Below are 23,621 nucleotides of genomic sequence, written 5' to 3' on the forward strand. Positions count from 1 at the left end.
TCCAACAGTAAGGAGCTTGTTCTGATTATGGGAATGCCCAGTATTGCAAAATATACCATCATCTATATTATAGATATTTTCATAAGCTAAGGATCATGTTAGCAAAACTGTCAATTGCCACGGTATTGTAAACGAAATTTCCAACTGGCCCATATAAATTGCTGCTAGAAGCTATGCAACTAGCTTAGCTCCTAATTTTCCCGGCTTTGCTTCTGGCTTTGATGTGTTTTAGCGGAGGGGAGGGGTAGGGTCAGAAGCACCGTTGTTGTTGTAAGAGTTGTAGTTAAGAATTTTATGGCACAAAGATTCAAAGGAACATAACTTATAAGCAAACCTATGCTCTCTACTTGTATGCATAGGTTGCCAACAGACGAGCTATTGCTCGTAGATGCAAGGAAGAGGTTTTGGCATTGCTGTATGAGGTTATGACATTGTTGGGCAGAGCAACATGTATACATTGTGAGACCACTCACTGAAATGACTATTTACAAAATTAGCTTTTTTTTTTTTTTTTTTCATTTTAAAATGATTTTTCATTTGACAAATAAGAAAATAAGATTGCACTCCACGTAGGCTATTAAGTCTCATCAACCCTTCAAAGGTAGTATTCCTTGGAGGGCAAAGGTTCTTATTGCTCAATTAGGAAGAGGTTTTGACATTGTTGTAGGAGGTTATGACATTGTTGGGAAGAGCAATAGGTATACATTGTGAGAGCACTCACCGAAATGACCATTTACAAAATTAGTCCCTTTTTTTTTTTTCATTTTAAAATGATTTGTCATATGACAAATAAGAAAATAAGAATGCACTCCACCAAGGCTATTAAGTCTCATCAACTCTCCAAGACTACTATTCTATGGAGGGCAAAGGCTCTTATTGCTCAATTAAGAACCAACTCGCATCAACTTTGGTGTGAAACAAGATGGTGGAAAAGCCCTAAAAAAGGCTTGGGAAGAGCTAGTGTGAACATTTTGCATCTATGGGGCAGTGGAATCAGAAAAACATTTCATTTTGGAATGTGATGCATTCAAAGACATCAAAGAAAGTTATGAGAATATGCCATAGTGTAGGAAGAAACAAACAAAACAAATGCAAGTCCCATCACCATCTCCGACCTTCGGAATTTTGGTGTTTGGAATCAATTTGCAGCAGTCCCACCCGTGTTAGCATTGGTCATCATCAATTTGAATAAGAAAATGATTGAAATGCAAAAGGCCAAAAACATGGAAGTAATGGTCCCATAACCTATTTTTAGTCTCGTAAACTTTAAAATATCATTTCATTTCATTTCGAAGTGCTATAAACCTATCAAAAATTGAGAAATTATTTTTTCAAAAAATATAAAATTGTTTTAGTAATTCAAAAAAATTGTATATATAAATAACGGAAATTAAATTAGTTTTGCAAAAAGTATAAATTGATTTTTTAATAATTTAAGAAAAAACTGTCAATTTTCTTTTTTTTTGGGCATAAAAATAGCCAAATTAATTAATAAAATTAACTAGCTAAAGCTATAGTCACTGGCCGACGCAGGCACTAATAACAGCACGACCTCACATAAACGCACAAAGCATATGGCAATTGACAAGATGCCAACACCCGCAACGCGCTATTTAGGTCACCTTTTACCATAACGGAAGTTAATACCGAAATTATGGAGATGGTCGGCTATTTTACGGAGCTCTGCAGCTAATTTTGCCTCTACAATCTATGACGTACCAGTGAAAACAAATATCACATTATTCTAATAGTTCCGCTTTAGCAGATCTATTTTTCCTTTTGTTATCCGCTTGAAGATGCAACAGAAGTTACGTGTATTCAACATTAGTTGCTCTGCACTTAATCGGGGCCTTCAAAAGGCATCTCGGCTCCAGTGCCCAAACTTTCTGCTAGCATTTACAGAAAGCCATTTATTATCGAGACGCGAAAAATATGAGCAATTACAGTCGTAATATGGGCGGTGTATTGCTTGTGAGTCTGATGATTTCTGTCAGCATGGCTCCTACTGCAGAGTCTTGGGGAAAGGAAGGGCATTATGCGGTTTGCAAGATAGCGCAGGTGAGGTTTCCTTACATTCCTTGTTAGTTAGTGCAGATTTAGTGGATGATTATAGTTTTCGAAAACAATAATTTAATTGACAATAAACCTCTGACAGTTTCCGAGAAGATTCTTTGTTAAAGGATAGAATGGAACAAATATTTGAATCAATTTGAATGCCGATACTCAATAATCACTTTGGGCTTGCAAGATAAGCGCTGTGAGTCCACATTTCAAGAGTACGATGGGTTGGCAATATGGCCTGCAAGGATGACAATTAGTAAGAGCGTGATGGGTTGACAATATGTCCTGCTAGGATGACAATTAGTTAAATAATCTGTAGATATCGAGTACTATATCTGTATGTGTAGACACACATATTTGGACATATTTACTTGTCTGTTCGTCTCTCGAACTCTCCGGTCCTCTCTTTCCTTCTTGTGAAGTGACCTTTTGGGTCTATATGGAATGATCTCTACAGACACTTATCACATGCCCTTCGCCATGAAAGACTTATGCCATATATGGCTTCGGTGTTGAAAGGGCCTCCTTGGCATGAGTCCTACAAAACCATAAGAGTAGATCCATATGCGGATGAACAAATAACTTGACAGTGATTGTATATATCATAGAGCAAATAATTTGACAGAGGCACATACTAGACACATGTAAACACTAGCATGGACCTGAGTAAACATAATGAAAAAACAAACTATGGATAAATTGAAACTTCCTAATCACACATACCAACATTGTTACAATTAGTAGATAGGTCTGTAATTAAACCTAATGGTGTGTTAGAAGATATATATGTATCCTTAGATTCTTGGGAATATTTTGTTGATTTCATGATTTCAACACCCAAGAATAATTGAGGAGGACATCTATTAATTTTAGGAAGTCCATGGTTAGCTATAGCTGATGCTTTTATCAGTTGTAGATCAGGAGACATGTTTATCTTAGATGGAAGCTCAACAAAGAAATTTACATTGTACCAACCTGCAAAAACAATGATAGAAGTAGAAAATGAAGAATGGATAGATGATGATAATGATATACAACCAGTTTTCACTATTGCACAAATAAATGAAGAGGATCAAATTTTAAATTCAATAGAAAATAATGAACCCTCTTTATATTGTGACAATAGTCAGGATTTTCAAGAACAATGTAATATTGAATATCTATCATCTAGACAAATGTCTTTACATTCTATGGAAAAATTTGGAAACTCTTCAATAGAAATTCTTCCAGGGAAAATTTTGAATATCAATGAAAACCTGGAAGAATTACAGAAAAAGAAACTGGTAGAAATATTGCAAAAACACTCTTCTGCATATGCATGGGAATACACTGATATGAAGGGAATTAATCCTAAAACTTGCATGCATCATATTTATATTGAAGAAAATGCTAGACCAGTTCGACAACCACAAAGAAGAATGAATCCAAACTTAAAGGAAATTGTTAAAGAGGAATTGCAGAAATTGTTAAATGTAAATTTCATTTATCCAATATTAGACAGTCAATGGGTTTCACCCCTAGTAATCGTTCCTAAGAAAAGTGGAAAATGGAGAGTATGCATTGATTACAAAGAATTGAATAAATCTACTTTGAAAGATCATTTTCCACTTCCTTTCATAGATCAAGTTTTAGATAAATTAGCACGAAAAAATATTTCTCATTCTTGGATGGTTTTAGTGGGTATAATCAAATTCAGTTAGCACTTGAAGATCAAGACAAAACCACATTCACCTGTCCATGGGGGACTTATGTTTACCGAGTACTTCCTTTTGGATTATGCAATACCCCAACAACATTCCAAAGAGTAGTACTAGGAATTTTCTTTGATCTTATTCATGAATATGTGGAAGTGTATATGGATGATTTTACAGTTTACGGAAATTCTTTTGAAGAAGCACTTGAAAATTTAGAAAAAGTTCTCATAAGATGCAAAGAAGTAAATGTTTCATTAAGCCATGAGAAATGTTTTATGATGTTTAATGAAGGAATTTTTTTAGGTTACCATATTTCAAGAAATGGAATCAAGGTAGACTCATCTAAGGTAGAAATTATTTCCAAATTTTCAGTCCCAAGTTGTCAACGAGATGTTAGGAGTTTTCTTGGTTTTGCTAGATATTATAGAAGATTCATAGAAAACTTCACAAAGATTGCATTTCCACTCTTCAAATTATTCACCAAATACTGTGAATTCAATTGGAACTTTGATTGTCAAAAGGCTTTTGAAACTTTGAAAAAGATCTCTGAAGCACCTATCTTAAAAAGACCTAATTAGAAATTGCCTTTTCATATGTCAACTGATGCTTCAGACACAGCTCTAGGAGTTGTGTTAGGACAAAAAGATCTCACTCCTTGTGCCATTATTATACTAGTAAAAATTTAACTTTTGCAGAGCTAAATTATACTCTAACTGAAAAGGAGTTTTTAGCGGCCATTCATGCCATTAATAAATTCAGACATTACATCACTGGCTATGAAACTTTCGTTCATACAAACCATTTTGCCATTAGATATTTAATGAACAAACTAGTTACTAATGGTAGAGTAACAAAATGGCTATTACTGTTACAAGAATTTAATATCACCATTCTAGATTGATCTGGAAAACAAAACACAATTGTTGACTTTTTATCTAGAATTCAAAATGATAACAATGGTATACTTGTAGAGGATAAATTTCCTAATGAGTATCTTTTTGCAGTATCTACTAAATCACCTTGGTTTGTAGATATTGCTAATTATTTGGTTACAAGGAAGTTACCCTCCTATTTGCTTCCTAGAGATCAGAGAAGAATAATCCAAACAAGTGCATCTTATTCATGGATAAATGAAGAATTATACAAGACAGGACCAGATCTCATCATCCGAAGGTGTGTAAGAGAAGATGAAATACCTGAGATACTTAAAGCATGCCATGATGAACCATGTGGAGGTCATTTTGCTGACAAAAGAACTGCTTATAAAGTCCTTCTCTTAGGCCAAGGAATATGTTAAGAGGTGTGATAGCTTTAAAAGAATGGGGAAACCTGTTCCTTCAAATGAAATGCCACTACAACTCCAAGTACTCATTGAACCTTTTGATAAATGGGCTTTGGATTTTGTTGGACCAATTAATCCATCTTCAAAACAAAAAAAATATACTCTTGTATGCACTGATTATGTTACTAAATGGGCAGAAGCTAAAGCACTTTCTTTTGCTACTGAAAATGTTGCAGTTTCATTTCTTTTTAAGGATATTTTTACTCGTTTTGGTGTCCCAAGAGAAATTGTAACAGATCAAGGAAAGCAATCTACGTCCAGAGTAGTGCAAAGGATAGTAGAAGAATATAAAATCAAGCATCGGAAATGTACTCCATACCATCCACAAGCAAATGGATAAGTAGAGTCTACCAACAAAGTAATTGCAGCAATTCTCACCAAGACAGTTCACTTGTAGAGAAGGGACTGAGTAGAAAAACTTCCAGAAGCTTTATGGGCCTACCGTACCACATGGAGAAGCACTACAAGACATATTCCCTATGAACTTGTTTATGGGAAGCAAGTCCTATTTCCAATTGAGTTTCAGATTTAGACCTATAAGACAACAATCAAGTTAGGACTTGACTTATCAGAATCACAAAAGCAAAGAATGGGACAACTCAATGAGCTTGATGAAATAAGACAAGATGCTATCCAGAAGACTAGTTTAGTCCAACAACATAGATCCAGATGGTATGATAAATACATCAAAGAAAGAAAATTTCAGCCCGAAGATTGGGCATTACTCTTTGATTCAAAATTCAAAAATTTCCAAGGAAAGTTTCAAACTCACTGGTTTGGGCCTTATGAGATTGAAAATGTTTTTGATAATGGAGTAGTCAGAATTAGGACTATTGATGAAGAAAAAGTTCCTCTCTTAGTGAATGGACATCGACTCAGAATCTATCATAAGCCAATGAGAAAGGAGGAATTTGTAAAGATTTTCCAGAACAACTCTGATTTGAAGTTGGTCAAGAAGAATTCTTCTTCTTCTCCACCTTAAAAACTTTCTTTTTCATATATATATATATATATATATAAATGTATAAACATGAAAACCAACAATTGTTGGCATGTTTATGCAGAAAATTCAAGGTGAAAACCAAGAATTCTTGGCATCTTAAATTTTCTTTGTATCCCATTTTCTAGAGTTCCATTTTCTTGCATCCCTTTCTTTTAAAAATAAATGGCTACAAAATTTTTGATTTTCTGCAGCCTTGACAAATTTCTACAACCAATTTGACAGAAACTTCTGATGATACAATTGAAGGAATGATTGACTCCCTCCACTGCAAAGTACCTGAAGACAACATAAAAAAGGGGCAACCAAAGGTTAGCAAGCAAACAATTCAAAGGTATGCACTTCTTTAATTTAATAATAGGGATTAAAGCATTACATATATGAATTATAAAGACATGATACTACTGAAAATCAAAATCATTATTGGTAAGAGTTGATAGTGTCAAGTCAAATTGAGTATAATCCGCCATTCACTTCCTGTCATCATAACTCATATCCCGACTCATATCACGATCCATTGATCTAATCGCCCAAATCATAAACATGAATGCTCTTAACGTTTAGATTCTGCCACACTCCCTTACACGCTTACTGCCTACACTCTCATTATTCCATCACTCACACCCTCGAGCTTTCCGCTCTAAAAACCCTATGAAGCCGTCCTACCCTGTCAAACAAAACAATTTTTGAAACGAAGCTTCTTGGCGATGGGAGTGATAGTCAGAACAGAGCCAACAGGGAAGAAATTTTTGGAGGGGTATCCACAGACAAAGAATTGTTGCAGAAGGCGCAATGGCTATAATTTATAGAGAAATTCAATGGGTTCCATAAAGAAGTGATCAAATCCTTCGCTAGGGCTTTTGATGGAGTTGAAGTGGAGATAGGAGACATCAAATTCACAATGACAGAGTCGTTTATAGCTAAAACTATTGGACTGTTGCAAATTGGAGAAAAATTGTTCAAAAATAAAGGTACTGAAAGAGAAGACTGGAAGGTTTTCCCGAAGAAACCAAGCATGGACACCACCATTTTCAAGAAGGGCATCCCAAGCACGACATTAAAAGTAATTGGAGGAAGTTGCTTATGATAATCCAAAAATTTGTTACTTGTGAAGGAAGGTTTGGATGTATGTTTTTCTATCATATTCAGCTGCTAATGAATTTTCTTGAAGAAAATGAGATAAATCTTCCATATTTCTTGTTGAATAGTCTAAGAAAGATGTCAGGGAATGTTCAAAGGAGAATTCAGTTCATAGATAATACAATGTATCACCATGGTCTAGTCAAAATACTTGTTGAATTTCATCTCCAAAACATAGGTGATAATTGGGAAAGCTTTTTAGTAAGGAATCACTTTCAGGAAGATACTCATGGGCAGCCAAATAGCAACAGACCTAAGAGGGGAAGGAAAAGAAAAATTGATAGGACACTGGAACAAGAACCACAACAGTCACAAGAACTGTCAGAGGATGACATCCCTCTTGCAGAAATTTTAGAGAAAATAAACAAAAGAGATGTTAGAAGAAAGAAAGTCAGTAAAGAGACAGAGATTTCACCTCAAACAAAGAAGCCTAAAACAGAAAGGAAGAAAACTCAAAAGACCCCTGTCACAGGTCTAAGGAGTACCAAACTCAACTTAGCAAAAGAATTACCTTCAAAGAGCATAGAGCATATCAATGAAGAAACAAAAGAAAACTCAGAGGGAAAAGAAGATTCAGGAATTTCTCCGAGAACATCTCCAAGAGTTTCATCACCAAGGGTTTCATCACCAACTTTCACCTCACCTCCTCAGAGTCCAAGACGAAGAACGCCAGAAATTGATCCTGTGCAGCAAGAGATTTATGATTATATTGAATCCCTGGAGAAAAGGGATGCAACAAGAACATCAATTCCAATTCAAGAGGAAGAAGAAGTCCAGTTTAATGAACCACAAGAACCTCTAGTAATCAATGTATTAAAACAAGAAATCTTCGAACTGGAGACATTAAACAAGTACATTAAAAATGAAAATCAAGCCTTGAAAGCACAAAATGAAATCCAAATAGCTAAGAGTGACAACCTCCTTTTACATCTAAGTTTGTGGTTTAAGAAGAACAAGAAACTGAAGAAGAAAAACAGGGCTTTATAGAGACAGGTTATAAACTTGAAATACAAGATCCTCATGAGAAAACCAAGGATGGCAATGACTGGTAAGAAAGTGAAAAGGATGAAGTTAGATGTACTGGCAGAAGTGTCCAAGCAAATGCAGTAGTTCAACAAAGATATCAATTTTGTGTTTTGTATGAGGACATACAAAATCTTCAGTGTGGGGGAATGTAGAGTTCCATCACTGTTTTGATTTGACAACCTTTTTCCTCCATTTTCCTCTTTTCATCATCGTTATCAACTCAATAAAAGCAGCGAAACCATAGATTTTGATAAGGTAATGTTGGGATTCAGAAATGTCATATTTTCATCCACCTTTTTCTTCACTATTCCTTACATTTCATCATTCCATTAACCTTTTATCATATCATTTTCATAAATACATTTGGGTTTCACCTTCTTATTTTCCATTTTATTCATTTTTGTATTACAAGTGAATTTATGATTAAATATTAGAAAATATACATGTTTTTATATATATCTCAATAATATGTGAGTTTTGTGATGTGTAGGAAATATGTGAAGAATTAATATCTCCTCCACCATATTAAGGAGATAATTATGCAAGCCTATTCCTAAGGAGAAAATCATGGAGAATTTGGTTGGCATATCTTATCTTGTTCCTAAGGAGAAAATCATGGAGGATTTGGTTGGCATATCTTATCCAATTCCTCAGGAGAAGATCATGGAGGATTTGGTTGGCATATCTTATCCAAGATATGTGAGAGATTTATGGAGGATTCAAAGGGATCATATTTTGTAATAATGGGAAAGTAGTTAAAAATGCTTGAGAGATTTGTGGGATCATATTTCGTAATAATGGGAAAATAGTTAAAAATGGTTGCGAGATTTATGGAACTAAAGAGAGATTAGTGGATGATCATTATGAGTTTGTTACTCATCCCATTGTATAAATAGGAGTACAATCTCCTCCATTTGTAATCTGGAAGTTTTTGTAATCTTAAAATTTTGGAGTATGTAATCTTAGAAGCTTAGAGTTGTAATCTTAGAGTTGGTTTGTAATGGAGATTTTGAAATAAAGGATCATACTTCAATTTTGCTTCTACATCTGAGTCTCCATTGAAGTGGTGTGCTGGTGGAGTTATGGAGGGCCCCCATGGCCTCACTTGCATGCTTATTTGTTTATAATTTACTTTATGTTTTTGTTTGATTTCAGCTTTCAAGTTTTATTAAATGTTCTAATATTGGAAGGATCTTATTTGAAAGTGTTTTTGTAAAAGAACCATAAGATCTCATACAATGATTAGATCTGGGTTTACTTCATTTTCGCTTTTAAGTTCTAATTAGATGATCTAATTTTGGAAGAGATCTTGTAGAATATGTTCTTGTAAGAAAATCATAGATCTCAAACAATTGTTAGATCTAGGCTTGATTAGTTATTGAAAGAGATCTTAATGAATATGTTCCTGTAAGGGGACTTTAAAATCTTGGACAAATTAGGAATCTTTCTAGATCTATATATTTTAGATAAGCACTTCTAAGTTTATCTTCCCGGGTTGACATTAAATTAAACTCTAATTTGCATCCGCATTTTAGACTAAAAACTCTCATATGTCTTATTTCTTATATTCGTTAATGTGCTTTATTATTATGTCAAAGATTGCATTAGCTACATAATTAACATGATTCTGCAACTATTTTACAAATCTGCAGCTATCTCCATGGTTTGCAGGGTTTTGGTGCGCCAACGAAGCAAAGAAGCACATGGGCAGTTGAGGATCGATCCCCTCATGGATTTCCTCCTATTCGCTCAAGTCAATTCACTGAAGGAATCACATAGTGGCGCGGTCAAAGGCATGGGTCAAACATGTAGCAGCAAAAGTCCGAATGCATCACGTTTCTCCGATTTTCTTTCCAAATAGCAAATCGTCGAGATAACACTTTTATTGTTTAAGTTTCAAATTTGAATAAGGATTGATTAAAAGACCTGTAGGCATAGAAGTCTCAAACTGTTGAGCATGCATTTTATATATAAATATGTATCCTCTGTAAAGGATAACAAGAAAGTAATAGTTAATCTTTGAAGAAATTGTGTGAAACAGACCTTTGTTCTCATATTGAATTAAAGTTACCTTTCTGTTATTCGATGCGTATGTGAGCGTGATTTACACCTACTGTATGCGGAGGGCCCCTGTAGACAGTCGAGGTTTAGTTTATTTCATTTTATCGCTTTTTGTTATCGCATTGTCATTTTGTTCTAGCTTAGTTTCCTTACTTCACTATTTCATCATTTTGTTATAACTCAGTTAAATCTCGTTATTTCATTTGCACTTGAATTTCTTCACAGTCGTTTAATGGTTTAGTTTCTTCAATGTTTTTCGCTTAATTACAGTTAGTGTTAAAAGATTGTTTTCATGCTTTTAGAATCAGAACTTGTATATACTTTGTAGTCAGCATTAGAAGATTACCTTCATGCTTTTTAGAATCAGAATTTGTATATACTTTGCAGATAGCTTTTAAAGGATCGTTTTCTTGCTTTTAGAATCATTTGAATTTCAATACTCTATTTTATAGCAGCAAGGTGTTTAGGATGTGAAAATTTCTAAACTCACCACATCAGAAATCTCTACTGCTATTTCTTGTTTATTATCTCGTACTTGTTCTTTACATTAACAAGTTATTTAATCATATAAGCATCGAAATAAACACAATAGCAACCTTCACAAATATACAAATCATCCATTGAAATAAATTGAGGCAAGTTACAACACAAGGGACACCGTTATTTTTGGACAATCATCCTCTGAAAAACCAAATTCGGGAAAACCGGTGCAGCAAATATGAGGGTTTTATTATTATGCAGTTTTCTGAATACAACTAGGGTGCCAAAAATGGCTCACCCTTCAGAGGTTTTCCTTGGCAGAAGTACCTTGCTCCGGAGATAGATATTCCGGTTGATCAGCAACCGGATGATGATTCCCATAGTGGCTTCCACTGTTCCTCAGTTGGACAACAAAAGTTGCTCCAAGCTTCTCTCTGGAACTGCGTGACCCTCCAAGGGTTGCGTCACCCTCTATGGCTCTGAGTCTGCCTCTCAGCTCTTAGTCTGCCCCACGAAAACACCACAACACAGCTCTTTCTGCCGAGCGTCAGCTCTGCCAACCTTTGCGTCATCTTGCCTCAGCTATGCGCCTATTTCTCGTCCTCCTGCGTCACAAGGGCTGGGCCCCCAAACCTCTGTGTCAGCTCTGGCTGCCTCTGTGTCAACCCAGACTGCCTCTGCGTCAATCCAGACTACCTCTGCACTCTCTCTGGCACTATCTCTGCCTCTCTGCTATGTATTCTCGGCCCTCTGCCGAACTGCCCCTCGTTGCAACAAATCACTAACTCAATTTCTCAGCAAACCCTGCCCCAGAAAATTAAATTGATTGATCAACTTGGTGTGTCTCCAACTGAACCTCATGCCTCCTCTTATACTTTTCCTGTTGACGATTCAACAATTGAGATTAAGTCCCTAATCAACGACTATGATTAGATCTGGCTTGATCCTCGCTATTTATAACTTTCTCACCCATTTTATATTAATACACATTAATATTTTAATTTAACTAAGTTTATACTTAGGAACACCATTAAAAATATTAATTATTTTAATATCTCTCCATCCGGGTGGAATTTCCCCAAATGATTTTTGGGTCTTGGAAATCTCATGTGTGTTAGCTTCTCCACCAATTTTCATGGCTAGAGGACATCCGATGCTACCGAAAATCAACACTCCTTCTTAGCAAGGAATGTGCTCTAGCAATGCTTCACCATGGAAACATCACACTGATCCTCCGCACTGGTACCTGTGCTGATGCTTGGCCTACTGCTCCACATCCACTGCACTGCTGCTTCTTGTATTGCTGCCCATGACACTGCCACTGCCACTGTCACATCTGTACTGCAACTCCCTCTCAACATGTTGCATCATGCTGCTCATAACACTACCACTGCTAATTGCTACATTGCAAAGTAAGTTACTGACTTCTCCCAACCACTGACAACCCGGTCAGTCTGGAATTCTCGTGATGCTGAAGCCACCTCCGCTGCTATCCTGTGCTCTTTCTGTTGCCATTGCGCTACTGCAAACACCTCTGTGCCTCTTGCACTGCTGTAACCTCCACTGCATTGCTACAGACTTCTGCACTCTAGCATTGCCTTGCCGCTCCATCACACCTTGCTCCACCTGATACTTGTCATCATGCTACTGTCATTAAGGGCACCCTTAGCCGGATGTGATCCAAGAGTTTGGGCACCTCAAGGATCCTGCCCCTAGTATGTAGTCCTCCTGACTACAACTCGATGTCTCCCCACCTCTTCTCTAGAGGCACATGAGAACTCATGGCACAATTGTCATCAGTCTCGATCCCTTTTTCCGCCTTAGCCGGAGTTGCATTTGAATCAGAAGCTTCTCCCTTGCCTTTTTTCCTGGGCCACTGGGATGAATAATGTCCCAGCTCCCCACACTTGAAGCACTTGACCTTGGAGATGTCCTTCTTCTTCCTCTTCTGAAACCCCCTGCTGTCCCGCAGATGCTAGAGCCGCATCCTCCTCCTCCTCTTTCTTGACTCGAACTCCCTTACCACTACTCCCTGCCTTGGTCAACCACCTGATCTCTTCCTATCGAAGAGCTGCTCACATCTCCTCCCAACTAGGGAGAGTTGCTTTGCCCACGACAAACATCTCCTAGTCCTCAGAGATTGCATTCAGAGCAGTCCTGACCATAAACTCTGGATCTGGTGTAGACTCCACGAAAGTAATCTAGTCGCAAATTCCTTGCAAACTAAGGAGGAAGTGATCTATCTCCTCTCATTTTTGCGTATGATATGACCTCAGCTGATTCTCCAGCAACATCTTCTGTTCCACGGAAAAGCCCTGGTATAAGGTGGTCAAGGCCTTCCACATCTCTCTTGTTGTGTTCTTCTCAACAATATGTGCTATGACATGATCTTTGACCCCATGTAGGATTATGCATTTCACCTTCGCCTGGACCTCCTCATATTTCTCATTAACAACTGGGTTAACTGGGATAGCTACGGTTTTCAAGGCATAGTCCTTGATGCGATGTTTATCCAGGATTGCCAGGATCCTAGCCTTCCAAATGACAAAATTGGAAGCCCCATCCAATCTGTCTTTGATCCCTCAATCTGTTCATTGCCATCTCTTCTAGAATCCCTCTGAGTTTCGACTTCCCTCCTGGAAATCCTTTTGCCAACTGTCGAATCACTCCTCTCCAATCTTGTTTTGCCGCTGCAACTCGAATATGGATTTCTTGGCTAGAAATCCATCGAGGTAGTGCTTCCCTCTACCTTGGTTCCGTCTCCTTAGACACTGTTTTGCATAGACAGAAACAGTGTCCCACCAGCTCCTCAAATCACAATTTGCAAAGCTCCCTTAGCCCCGACAACTGAAGAAACTGAGCCTTTCAGGCTTTGTGCAATCCTGACAAACGCTGAATTTGCTCCTCCAGCCAACTGCGTCAGTCCTACTTGGCTGAGCAGGATGACGTGGCTCTTCGTAAGCCTCTTCTGCCTCTCTGCCTCTGCGCTGGCCCTTCCCTTGGCTCGAAATGATGATGTAGGCTCTGCATCACTTCTCTTGCTGCTTCTGCTCTGGAACAATGCTATCTCTCGGGACAGCTGCTTCTGCTGCAAATTTTCAGATTTCTGTTGGTGTCTTTAGTCCTCCTATGATCTGCAATTTCTCTGATACCATGTGAAAATTTTTGAATTTACCACATCAGAAATCTATACTGCTATTTCTGGTTTATTATCTCCTACTTGTTTTTTACATTAACAAGTTATTTAATCATATAAACATCGAAATAAACACAATAGAAGCCTTTACAAATATATAGATCATCAAGTGAATTAAACTGAGACAACCCAAGAGACATCGTTATTTTTGGACAATCATCCTTGGAAAAACCCAATGCGAGAAAACCGGTGTAGCAGATATTAGGGTTTTATTATTATGCAGTTTTCTGAATACAACTAAGGTACTAGAAATGGCTCACCCTTCAAAGATTTTCCTTGGCAGAAGTACCTTACTCTGGAGACAGATATTCCGGCTGATCAACAACTGGATGATGATTCCCACAATGACTTAGACTGTTCCTCAGCTGGACAACGAAAGCTGCTCCAAGCTTCTCTCTGGAACTGCGTGACCCTCTAGGGACTGCATCACATTTTATGGCTTTGTGTTTGCCTCTCAGCTCTCAATCTGCCCCATGAAAACACCACAATGCAGCTCTTTCTGCCTAGCGTCAGCTCTACCAGCCTCTGCGTTTGCTTGCGTCAGTTTCTGGGCCTCCTGCGTCACCAGCGCTGGTCCCCCAAACCTCTGTGTCAGCTCTGGCTGCCTCTGCGTCAACCCAGGCTGCCTCTGCGCTGTCTCTCCAACTCTATCTCTGCCTCTCTGCTATGTATTCTCGGCCCTCTGTTGCACTACCCCTCGCTGCAACAGATCACTAACTCGATTTCTCAGCGAACCCTGCCTTAGAAAATCGAATTGATTGATCAACTTGGTGTGTTTCCAACTGACCCTCAGGCCTCCTCTTATACTTTTCTTGTTGGCGATTCAACGGTCGAGATTAAGTCCCTAATTAATGGCTAAGATTAGATCTGGCTTGATCCTCATTATTTAGAACTTTCTCACCCATTTTATATTGATACACATTAATATTTCAATTTTCCTAAGTTTATACTTAGGAACTCCATTAAAAATATTAATTATTTTAATATCTCTTCATCTGGGTGGAATTTCCCCAAACAATTTATGGGTTTTGGAGATCTCATGTGCCTTAGCCTCTCCACCAATTTTCATGGCTAGAGCACATCCGATGCTATCAAAAATCAACATAGGATAGGTTCATAATTTTATAATGATTAACATAAGATGTTTTAGAACGATACTCAATATAGATATGACCTGGTAGATTAGTCTAACAATAGCTTAACTTCCACTCATTAATTTGTAGAAATCTAACTCTAATCTAATAGGAACTTAGATAACAACGAAAATCCCCAAAACAAATATAACCATCATCTTACAAACTGAAAGAAAGGCTTCTAGCATATATAGTGCACTTGCACTTCATAAGTTTACCAACTCCGGTCAATAATTTATGCTTGCAATTTAAGAACATTAAATTGACCAAAGAGGTTGTAACGACTGTTGCTCAAAAACAATTATCTCAAAATAAACTGCACTGAATATTTTGAGATAGATTAAATAAGGGAAACCATCTTTAAAATCTTTACAAGAGACAGTCAGGTACTTTAAGAGAAAAGAAACAGATGGATATTTGAGTCAAATTTAGTTTGATTATTTTAGCATAATTGCTTGATAGAATCCTCTCCTGAATGAGTGGTGAATGAGATAGTTTAACTTAATTTAACAAACAATGAGCAGTGACTTTAATAAAGTTAAACACAAGAAAAAAACTTACTGATAAATACTTCTTTCTTTGCAAGGGATTCGGTTTGAGTCTTTTAGGTTTAATTATATTTGACTAAATTTAATGTTTTTTTCTTTTCTAAAAGCATTTGAAATTCTACTTTAAGAATTTTTTTCCTACATCTCAGTCCAAGATTTGCAATGTATTTTATCATATTTAGTCTGTTTGTGTGAACCAACGCCATGTTAAATAAGGTTATTTCGAAGTAGGCTATAATCATTTTGTAGATTTGCTTAGTTTAACCAAAATAAATCCAAATTTATCATTAAGAAAAATATTAGCAAGGCACTGAATATAGCCAGCTCAAATGTTATGCCATGCAAATTATATTTTACGTTAGGTCATTTATTTAGTTCTCTCTGTTATTTGTCATTCATTTCGTGTATGGGCCAAGTAGTTTTGTGGGTTTCAACTATTAGACACTCTGAGGCTTAGTATGCCTCTTGTGAGACTCGAACCCTAACAAACCTAGTTTATATAATCACACTTTATAGTTTGGGCTAGCCCTAGGATGTCTATAGCAACTTCTTTTTTGTTTTTATCTCTTTTGTCTCTAGTTGGAGTAAGTCTCGTTTGTTGAAGGCATCACTTGCTTGTTTCATTACAATGTGTCAAATGGGTTGACATGGTACTTGCTTAACAATTTATATGAAGCAATAGAATGGAATCAACTTGGTCAAAGGTGTTGAGAATTCTCAATGAGTGGATCTGGTCAACCATCTACAACCCTAGGATTCCGATTGTCTTCAAGGTTGTGTAATTGACTTGAATTAACAACCATTCCTTGACTTACGGGCTATTGTCTACCATAGAATGGATATTGGTTATTATAACCACTATCATTTATAAACGGATCATAAGATTCGACAAATTGTAACACATGATGAAATGTAGCATATAGAAGAGTTGTAATAAAGCCTTATAGTATTCTTTGAGTGTTAGCTCTGGATAGAATATTGTTGGACAAAACTATGTCTCAATATAACTGTGTATTTGGGGATTCTATTATATTTTGCACTTTTTTCGTAAGTGGTATTATGCTCTTCTGATTTTGCACTTGATTCGAATGATAGTCTATCTTATAGTCCCCTGAGCTATCTAATTCTTTTTCATTGGTGTTATGGAAGGCAATAAGATTTGTGATAACTGAAAGATATCATAAGAATTGGTATTAGAGCCGACACACTGTGTCGGTTCTAGAATATCAAGAGTTTGCTAGTTTTTGTAGCATCATATTTGTTCTTGTCACGAAATTTGGTGGAGAGGCTAGAATGCATGAGATCTCCAAAACTTAGAAATCATTTCTGGATATTCCACCTAGAGATGGCTTAATTAAATTATTAACCTATTTTTTATTTTTTCCTAAGTCTAAACTTAGGAAAACTAGTTAATTAATCAGAATTAATTAAGTCAAGGTGAGAATAGTCTAGAAACTCACATGGATTGACTTCAAGATGATCCTAGCCCTTGATTAAGTTTTAATCCTGGCCATTAGTGCTCCAAAAGAGTATTATAAGAAGAAGTCGATGGGCACTTGGAGAAGACACCCAAGACACTCGGAGAATTCATTTTTCTAGAGTAGCAACAATTAGTTGCCGGAGAGTTCGAGCTTCAGTGAGGGGCAGAGACAATGATCTGGAGGAAGTTTTCCAGATCTAGAGAGGCAACAACAAGAGGCTAAGTTATTCCCAGTGGGGCAGTGCAGAGGACTGCGTAGTTGCTTCAGAAGAGCAATTCAATTTGGCTGGAGGAAAATTCGATTAAGCTTCCAGAGGCTGGGAAAGTCTTCCAGAGGGATAGAGAATCAATTTCCTCAACAGAGACAGGCAAAACAACTTCATCAGAGGTAGTTCTGGCTAGACGTCCAAGGGTCTGTGCAAGCACTACGCAGAAGCTGACACAGAGGGTCCAATAGGATGAGTTTTCTGAGGTAGAGTTGTGTCGTGATTGCTTGTGGAGGAAGAGAAATTCCCTTAGATAATTTTGGCTAGATTTTCTTGTTGTTTTGGTTGCTAGTTGGGCATCCATAGATTGTACTAAGATTTCACTGCTGCATAATAATAAAACCCTCAGCTGTTGCATCGGTTTTGCCAAATTGGGTTTTTCTGGGGACATTTGTCCAAAAATAACAGTGTCATATTTGTATGTGTGCTAATTTTTCTCAGATTCTAGTGCTATTTTTCTTCCGCAGTATTTGTTTGTGAAAATCACAGTGTGAATTATTTGGTATTTGCTATAGCAAACTACAAATAAATTGTTAAATAAATTAACAATCAAGAAAATAATTTCCAATCGCTGTGATAGATTGAAATTTTCACATGGTATCAGAGCGCGAGTGATCAACCGAGCAGCCTAGAAGCAGAGAAGGGAATTTTGTTGTTTAGTGGGAACAACAGGTCGAAATTCCTAGAGGCTGCACAGTTCATTCACAGGCAGGCTGAATTGCTGGGGCAAAAATTCGATTTTCAGTTGCAGGTTGGCAAAAAAGTCGAGTTGCCTGAGATAGTGATTCTAGTAGTCAGAGGGAGCAGTAACAGCTCAGATTTTTGCTTAGTAGATTCCTTGGTTAGACGCAAAGGGTTTTGCAGTAGTAGAATCAACATCGGGTGGAAGAGAAATTGCACACACAAAGGGAGATTTCTCTAAGAGGGTTTCTAGCCAAGAAATCCGATTTTCCCAGTTGCAGATTGGCAATAGCAACTAGCAAATCTGTGCATTCCAAGAGGGAGTGTGAGTAGCAGAGAAGCAGCCGAGTAGAAGAAGAGGGAGCTTCCAGATTAGATCCAGATATGGCCACAACAAGGCTTAGAGATCAAGATAGGTTGGATGGAGCTTCCAACTACGTCATCTGGAAGGCTAGGATGTCCTCCCTTCTAGATGAATATGGCCTGAAAGCCTGTTACCCACCATTTTGTGGGTGATATCCCTAGAAGAATTTTTTTCTCCAAGATGGTCCTCAACCGGTAGCCAATAGCCCCTTGCAGCCACCAACTAGCTCATTGTGCCATTCTTCGCCACCTGAGCCAACCATGTGGTCCCTCACCCATCTGTTATGAGCGGATGTTTGAAGGTGGGCCTCCCAAACCTAAAGGTATGCCTTGTCATTTGGTAATTGAGTATTGTAGTTTGCTTATCATGGACACTTCTGAGCATGAATTAATGGGGTGGATTCAGAGGAAAGAGTGGGCTAGGTCTGTGCTCTTGTTTCCTAGACCTCTTTTGGATGTTAACCTTGGACCCTAGTCCTGTGGGATCTCTTTTACTGATCCTTGGGCTTTAGGGATGCTACTACATGAGAAACCCTAATTTTGGTTGCGTGGTCCTGCTTCCTTATCCGCATATATTACTCCCTTTCAACTCATTATTTCCACTCATTATAACCCCATTCCACATTCCTCCACTGGGTCAACATAGGGTTAGCGTTCCCCTTCACCTTGCCCACACCTTTGGTCGGGCTTGGAATGATGCTTCGGAGGTTGATTTACGAACCTTTCAACTCCACTTTCATAGCCCTAATCCCAAAAAAGGAGGATCCTTCATCTTTTGAGGACTTTAGGCCAATATCGCTTAGTAATTGCATCTACAAAATAATTGCCAAAGTAATAGCCGCCAGATTGAAACCAATCCTTTCAAGGAATATTTCAAAAGAACAATTTGGATTCCTGGATGGCAGGCAGATACATGAAGCAGTAGGAGTGGCCCAGGAAACCATTCACAACATCAAAAAAAGTAAAAGGAAAGGCACGGTAGTGAAAATCGACCTCTCAAAAGCCTATGATCGGATCAGTTGGCCATGTCTTCGAATGTTGTTGACACACTTGGGATTCCAAGTTGAATTTATAAACTGGATTATGGGTTGCTTGAACAATGTTAGTTTTGCTATCCTGATCAACGGGGCGACATCCACGTTTTTCCAGAGTCAAAGAGGACTGCGACAAGGATGCCCACTATCCCCACTTCTCTTCCTGTTAGCAGTAGAAGGACTTAGTCAAATGTTACTGGAAGCGAGGAGAAGAGGAGACATACAGGGAGTAGAAGTGGCAGTCAACCTATATATAACTCGTTGTTCGTGGATGATATTCTCCTATTCAGCAATGGTAGCAGAAATGAAACAAAGGCCTTAAAACAAATTTTAGATCTATTTCTCAAAGCCACGGGTATGTGCATTAATAAAGAAAAATCTTCCATAATTCTGGAAGGTTTCAATAGGATGGAAACCAGAAATATTGCAGAGGATTTGCCTTTTGAAGACAAGAAGATGGCTGACAGTTTCAAATACCTCGGGTTCTTTTTAAAGCCTCACTTGTATAGAAAACAAGATTGGTATTGGCTGGTGGCAAAAATTGAAACCAAGATCAATCATTGAAGCTTCAAATGGTTATCTAGAGTTGGTAGATTAGTTCTTATAAAATCTGTATTAATGGCAATTCCTGTATACTGGGCGACGCTTACCTGGGTTTCGAAAGGAATTTTGGAAAGGGTGAGGCGAGTGTGCAGTAGATTTTTGTGGGCTAGCTCTAAAGAGGAATCGGTCCTCCCCTGGGTGGCTTGGGACAAGGTGGTTAGACCTAAGGAATGGGGTGGATGGGGTATAAAAGACCTTACAACGTTTGGACCATCCCTAGCAGCAAAGTTAGGATGGAGACTACTAATGATGGAAAATTTATGGACAATAGTGGTAAAAAGAAAATATATTGATCCCACCCCTCTGGATGAGTGGATCAGGAAGCCGAACAAGAAAAATGTTCAAGCCTCAGTAGTCTGGAAAGCAACTTTGGACGCTATCAAAATTATTGAGCAAGGACTCTCCTGGCAGGTTGGAAATGGAGAACAAGTAAGAATAGGGAAGGATCCATGGGTGGGATGCAACAAAGGCTTTTCACTATCTCTGGGCATCATTAATCAACTTGAAATAAGAGGTATCCATCATTTAAGCCAGATTGAAAAAGTCAGCCATTCCTCGATATGGGGCCAAGCATGGCTATCTGGAGTAGATCTTAACCTTGATCAACAATGGAAGGAGGAGTGGCAACATTTCACCAAGGAACTGTCAAGATCTAATGTTAGGCTCAGAGACCGACCAGACCGACTAAGGTGGGCATATGCCCCTACTGGTAATTACTCCCCAAAATTTGGATACAAATTCCTTATGTCAAAAAAGGGATGGGGGAATCCAGAGTGGTGGGTGAATCATATCTGGAAGCTTAAATGTCCAGCAAAAGAAAGAATGTTTTTTTGGTGTATTCTTCAGAATAAAGTTCCTACTTGGGACAATCTTCAGAAGAGGTTTAAGATGGGCCCAGGTTGGTGTTCATTGTGCAAAAAATGATGAAGAATCGATACATCACCTATTTCTAAAATGCCCCTTCAGTAGAGCAGTGTGGCTGGAAGATGGGAGGCTCCTAAAGAATGGCAAGAAATGGGAGGGGGAAGTCTTAAAAGAGATATGGAAAAATTGGTGGAAGGACTCTCCAGAAGGGAACTTGTGTAATTTACTATCTTGGGGTATCTGGCTGGTCCAGAACATAAGTATCTTTAAGGACCTGATTCCTTCATCAACGCACATTGCTATTGAATGTGCTGCAATTTATGAGAGTATCCCTGAGCCATCTCGGGAATCAATCACCAGGGAGATAAGGGAGGAACAGATCAAAGGAAACATCCCTTGGGCTTATTTTGACGGGGCATCCGATCAAAGTAATAGATGTGGGGCAGGCATGGTGATTCACATGAATGCACAAAGATGCCTAAAAGCCTCAGTGGGGCTGGGTGAAGGATCTAATAATTATGCAAAACTCCAAACCTTAAAACTCCTTCTCTGCTGGCTCACTCATCTGGGCATTTCTTCGGTTCAGATTTTTGGGGATTCAATGAATGTTATCAAATGGTTCAATGGTGAGTGCAGATGTGAGAATTATATTCTTTCTCATTTGTTAGAAGAAGCTAAATATCTTAAGCAGTTTTTTAATGATATTACTATATGTCACATTTACAGGGAACAGAACAGTGCAACATACCAACTTTCTAAAGCAGGTGTACAATAGTGTCTGGACTGTTGGCACAGAGAAGAATCCGAAGATGAAGAGATCCATGTGTCGGATCTGCCTCCTTTTTGAGATCATATACAGAGCCAAAGTTTAATTAGCTCTTTGCTCAATTTTCTTTTTTGTTAATATGCTTTTTCAATGTTGGACTCCTGTTTAGGCTGTTTTCCTCTATGAGGAGGCCCGGGAATTGGTTCAATGATCATATTTGCATATTGAGATGGAAAAGTAAGAGTTTTTTTTGCTTACCAACTCAGATCAAACTCTATGTTTTGATGAAAAACATACAGTTGGCCAAATGCTTGAATGCATATACTATGTAACTTTTTATTGCCTTAACAGAAAGTTTGATTTTTTCCTTGGAAATAGATATATATATATATATATATTTTTTTTGAATTATAAAAACTATATAATTAAAATATATATGTCCCTTATGTTAATGACAAAATGTCACCATGAATTGGGAGAGTTGGACCCGTTGAGTACTCCACGAGATTTAACGTTGTTTGACTAGATTGCCAGATAGGTGTCAGCACAGTGGGTGTGGAATAGGGAACAAGGCGACGGGGGATTGGCACTGTTGGCAGCTGTCGACGGATCCAAGGCTGCGATGGCGAACAAATTATGTTGGCGGTGTAGGAACATGATGGATCGAGGTGCCGTGCTGAATATGTTGTGTATTTAGCTAATCTGCGTCTGTAGGTTTTGTATTGTGAAAAGTCGTTCTAGTCACTTCTAATTGTTGAATTTGTGACGAATCTCTTCAGGTGATTTGCCGGTAATAATGTCAGCATTAGTCTGAGAGGTCAAGTCGAGTAAGTGTCAAGGTAGTGGGCAACCATTGTAAGCTCCAAAAGTTTGGGTACATCATCCACAAAAGGATTTACAAACTTTGCATCCCAACTTTTGACACTGTCGATTATTGCTGCACCCGGGGATTCGTGTACGTGATGGTGTTTGCAATAATCTATGACCATTTCTAAAATGTGGCTCGAAATGTTTTGTAGACGAATGTGTGTCTCTGCCTTCCCACCTTCAATCGCCATCTTTAGCACATTCGACTTCAATGCAACAACTCTCTCCACCTCGAATAGCTTGCCATCTGAACTCTGTAATATAACAATGTTATCATTATACTTGTCTGATGCATCAGCCTGGCCGACAATTGGTGTGGATATAAGTATGACGAAGCATGAGAGATATGATAAATTTGAGTTGAGAATGTCTTGGTAACCAAAATTGTACAATTGATGACTCCCAACATACTAGAATTTATTCCTCTTTGTTTTGTCCAGGGTTTAATACGTTTGAGAGTATTTCCAAATTTGCTAAGAGGACTAATATCATTTAGCTGTTTTATTGGAAAATGTTTCACATATTTATAGTGTCTTATCCATCCATGAAGGCTATGTTCAATCTCATCATCGTTATCTCCAAACTAGAATGAAAATTTCTTATTTGGATCCAATTTCTTTTCATGGTATTTTAAAAAATGGGTTCTGAGCTTTGAATAACTCAAATCAAAAGAAACATCATTAATTTTGCATTCTCTTTTGTCAGGCCAGGCAGTAACTCCATAGGGCAAAAATAAATTGACTGTATTATTCCATTAGGTAGGTCCTCATTATATACATGAGGGAGAGACTGTTCAGTTCGTCTCCCGATGACTGTTCATATTTCCTATCTATCTATTTACAATAATACACCCAATCACAAGGATTAGGTGTCAACATTCCCCCCCTCAATCTGAAGGGATGTTGGTGAGTCCAAGCATCGTTCTGAATCGTTCAAGCTTTTCTCTTCCAAGCGCTTTGGTGAAGATGTCTGTAATTTGCTCATTTGTGGAACAATGACGGAGATGGATATTTAGT

The 23,621-nt window shown here is 37.9% G+C and overlaps 1 protein-coding gene across 4 annotated transcripts in view; it reads left to right on the forward strand.

The window, feature by feature from the left end:
* The window catches only part of LOC149162591 (endonuclease 4-like), a 326,614-nt gene that overhangs the window by 15,525 nt on the left and 287,468 nt on the right, over positions 1–23,621 (forward strand). For 2 of the 4 annotated variants that reach the window (XR_016261938.1, XM_089437326.1), the window contains exon 1: positions 1,552–2,058. The exons of 1 other annotated variant lie outside the window; for it this stretch is intronic. Coding sequence is in view for 2 of the 3 variants with exons in the window: in XM_089437326.1 (XP_089293452.1) it covers positions 1,933–2,058 (126 nt within the window). In the remaining variant the exon portion in view is untranslated. Of the gene's footprint in view, positions 1–1,545; positions 2,059–23,621 lie in introns of those variants that run through there. One more of the 4 variants, XM_089437327.1, reaches the window with a different exon arrangement.

The sequence above is a fragment of the Pinus tabuliformis genome, chromosome 5_2 (genome assembly GCF_031772625.1).
Source record: "Pinus tabuliformis cultivar Carrire ecotype Pingquan chromosome 5_2, CPIR1, whole genome shotgun sequence".
NCBI classification, from domain to species: Eukaryota; Viridiplantae; Streptophyta; class Pinopsida; order Pinales; family Pinaceae; genus Pinus; species Pinus tabuliformis.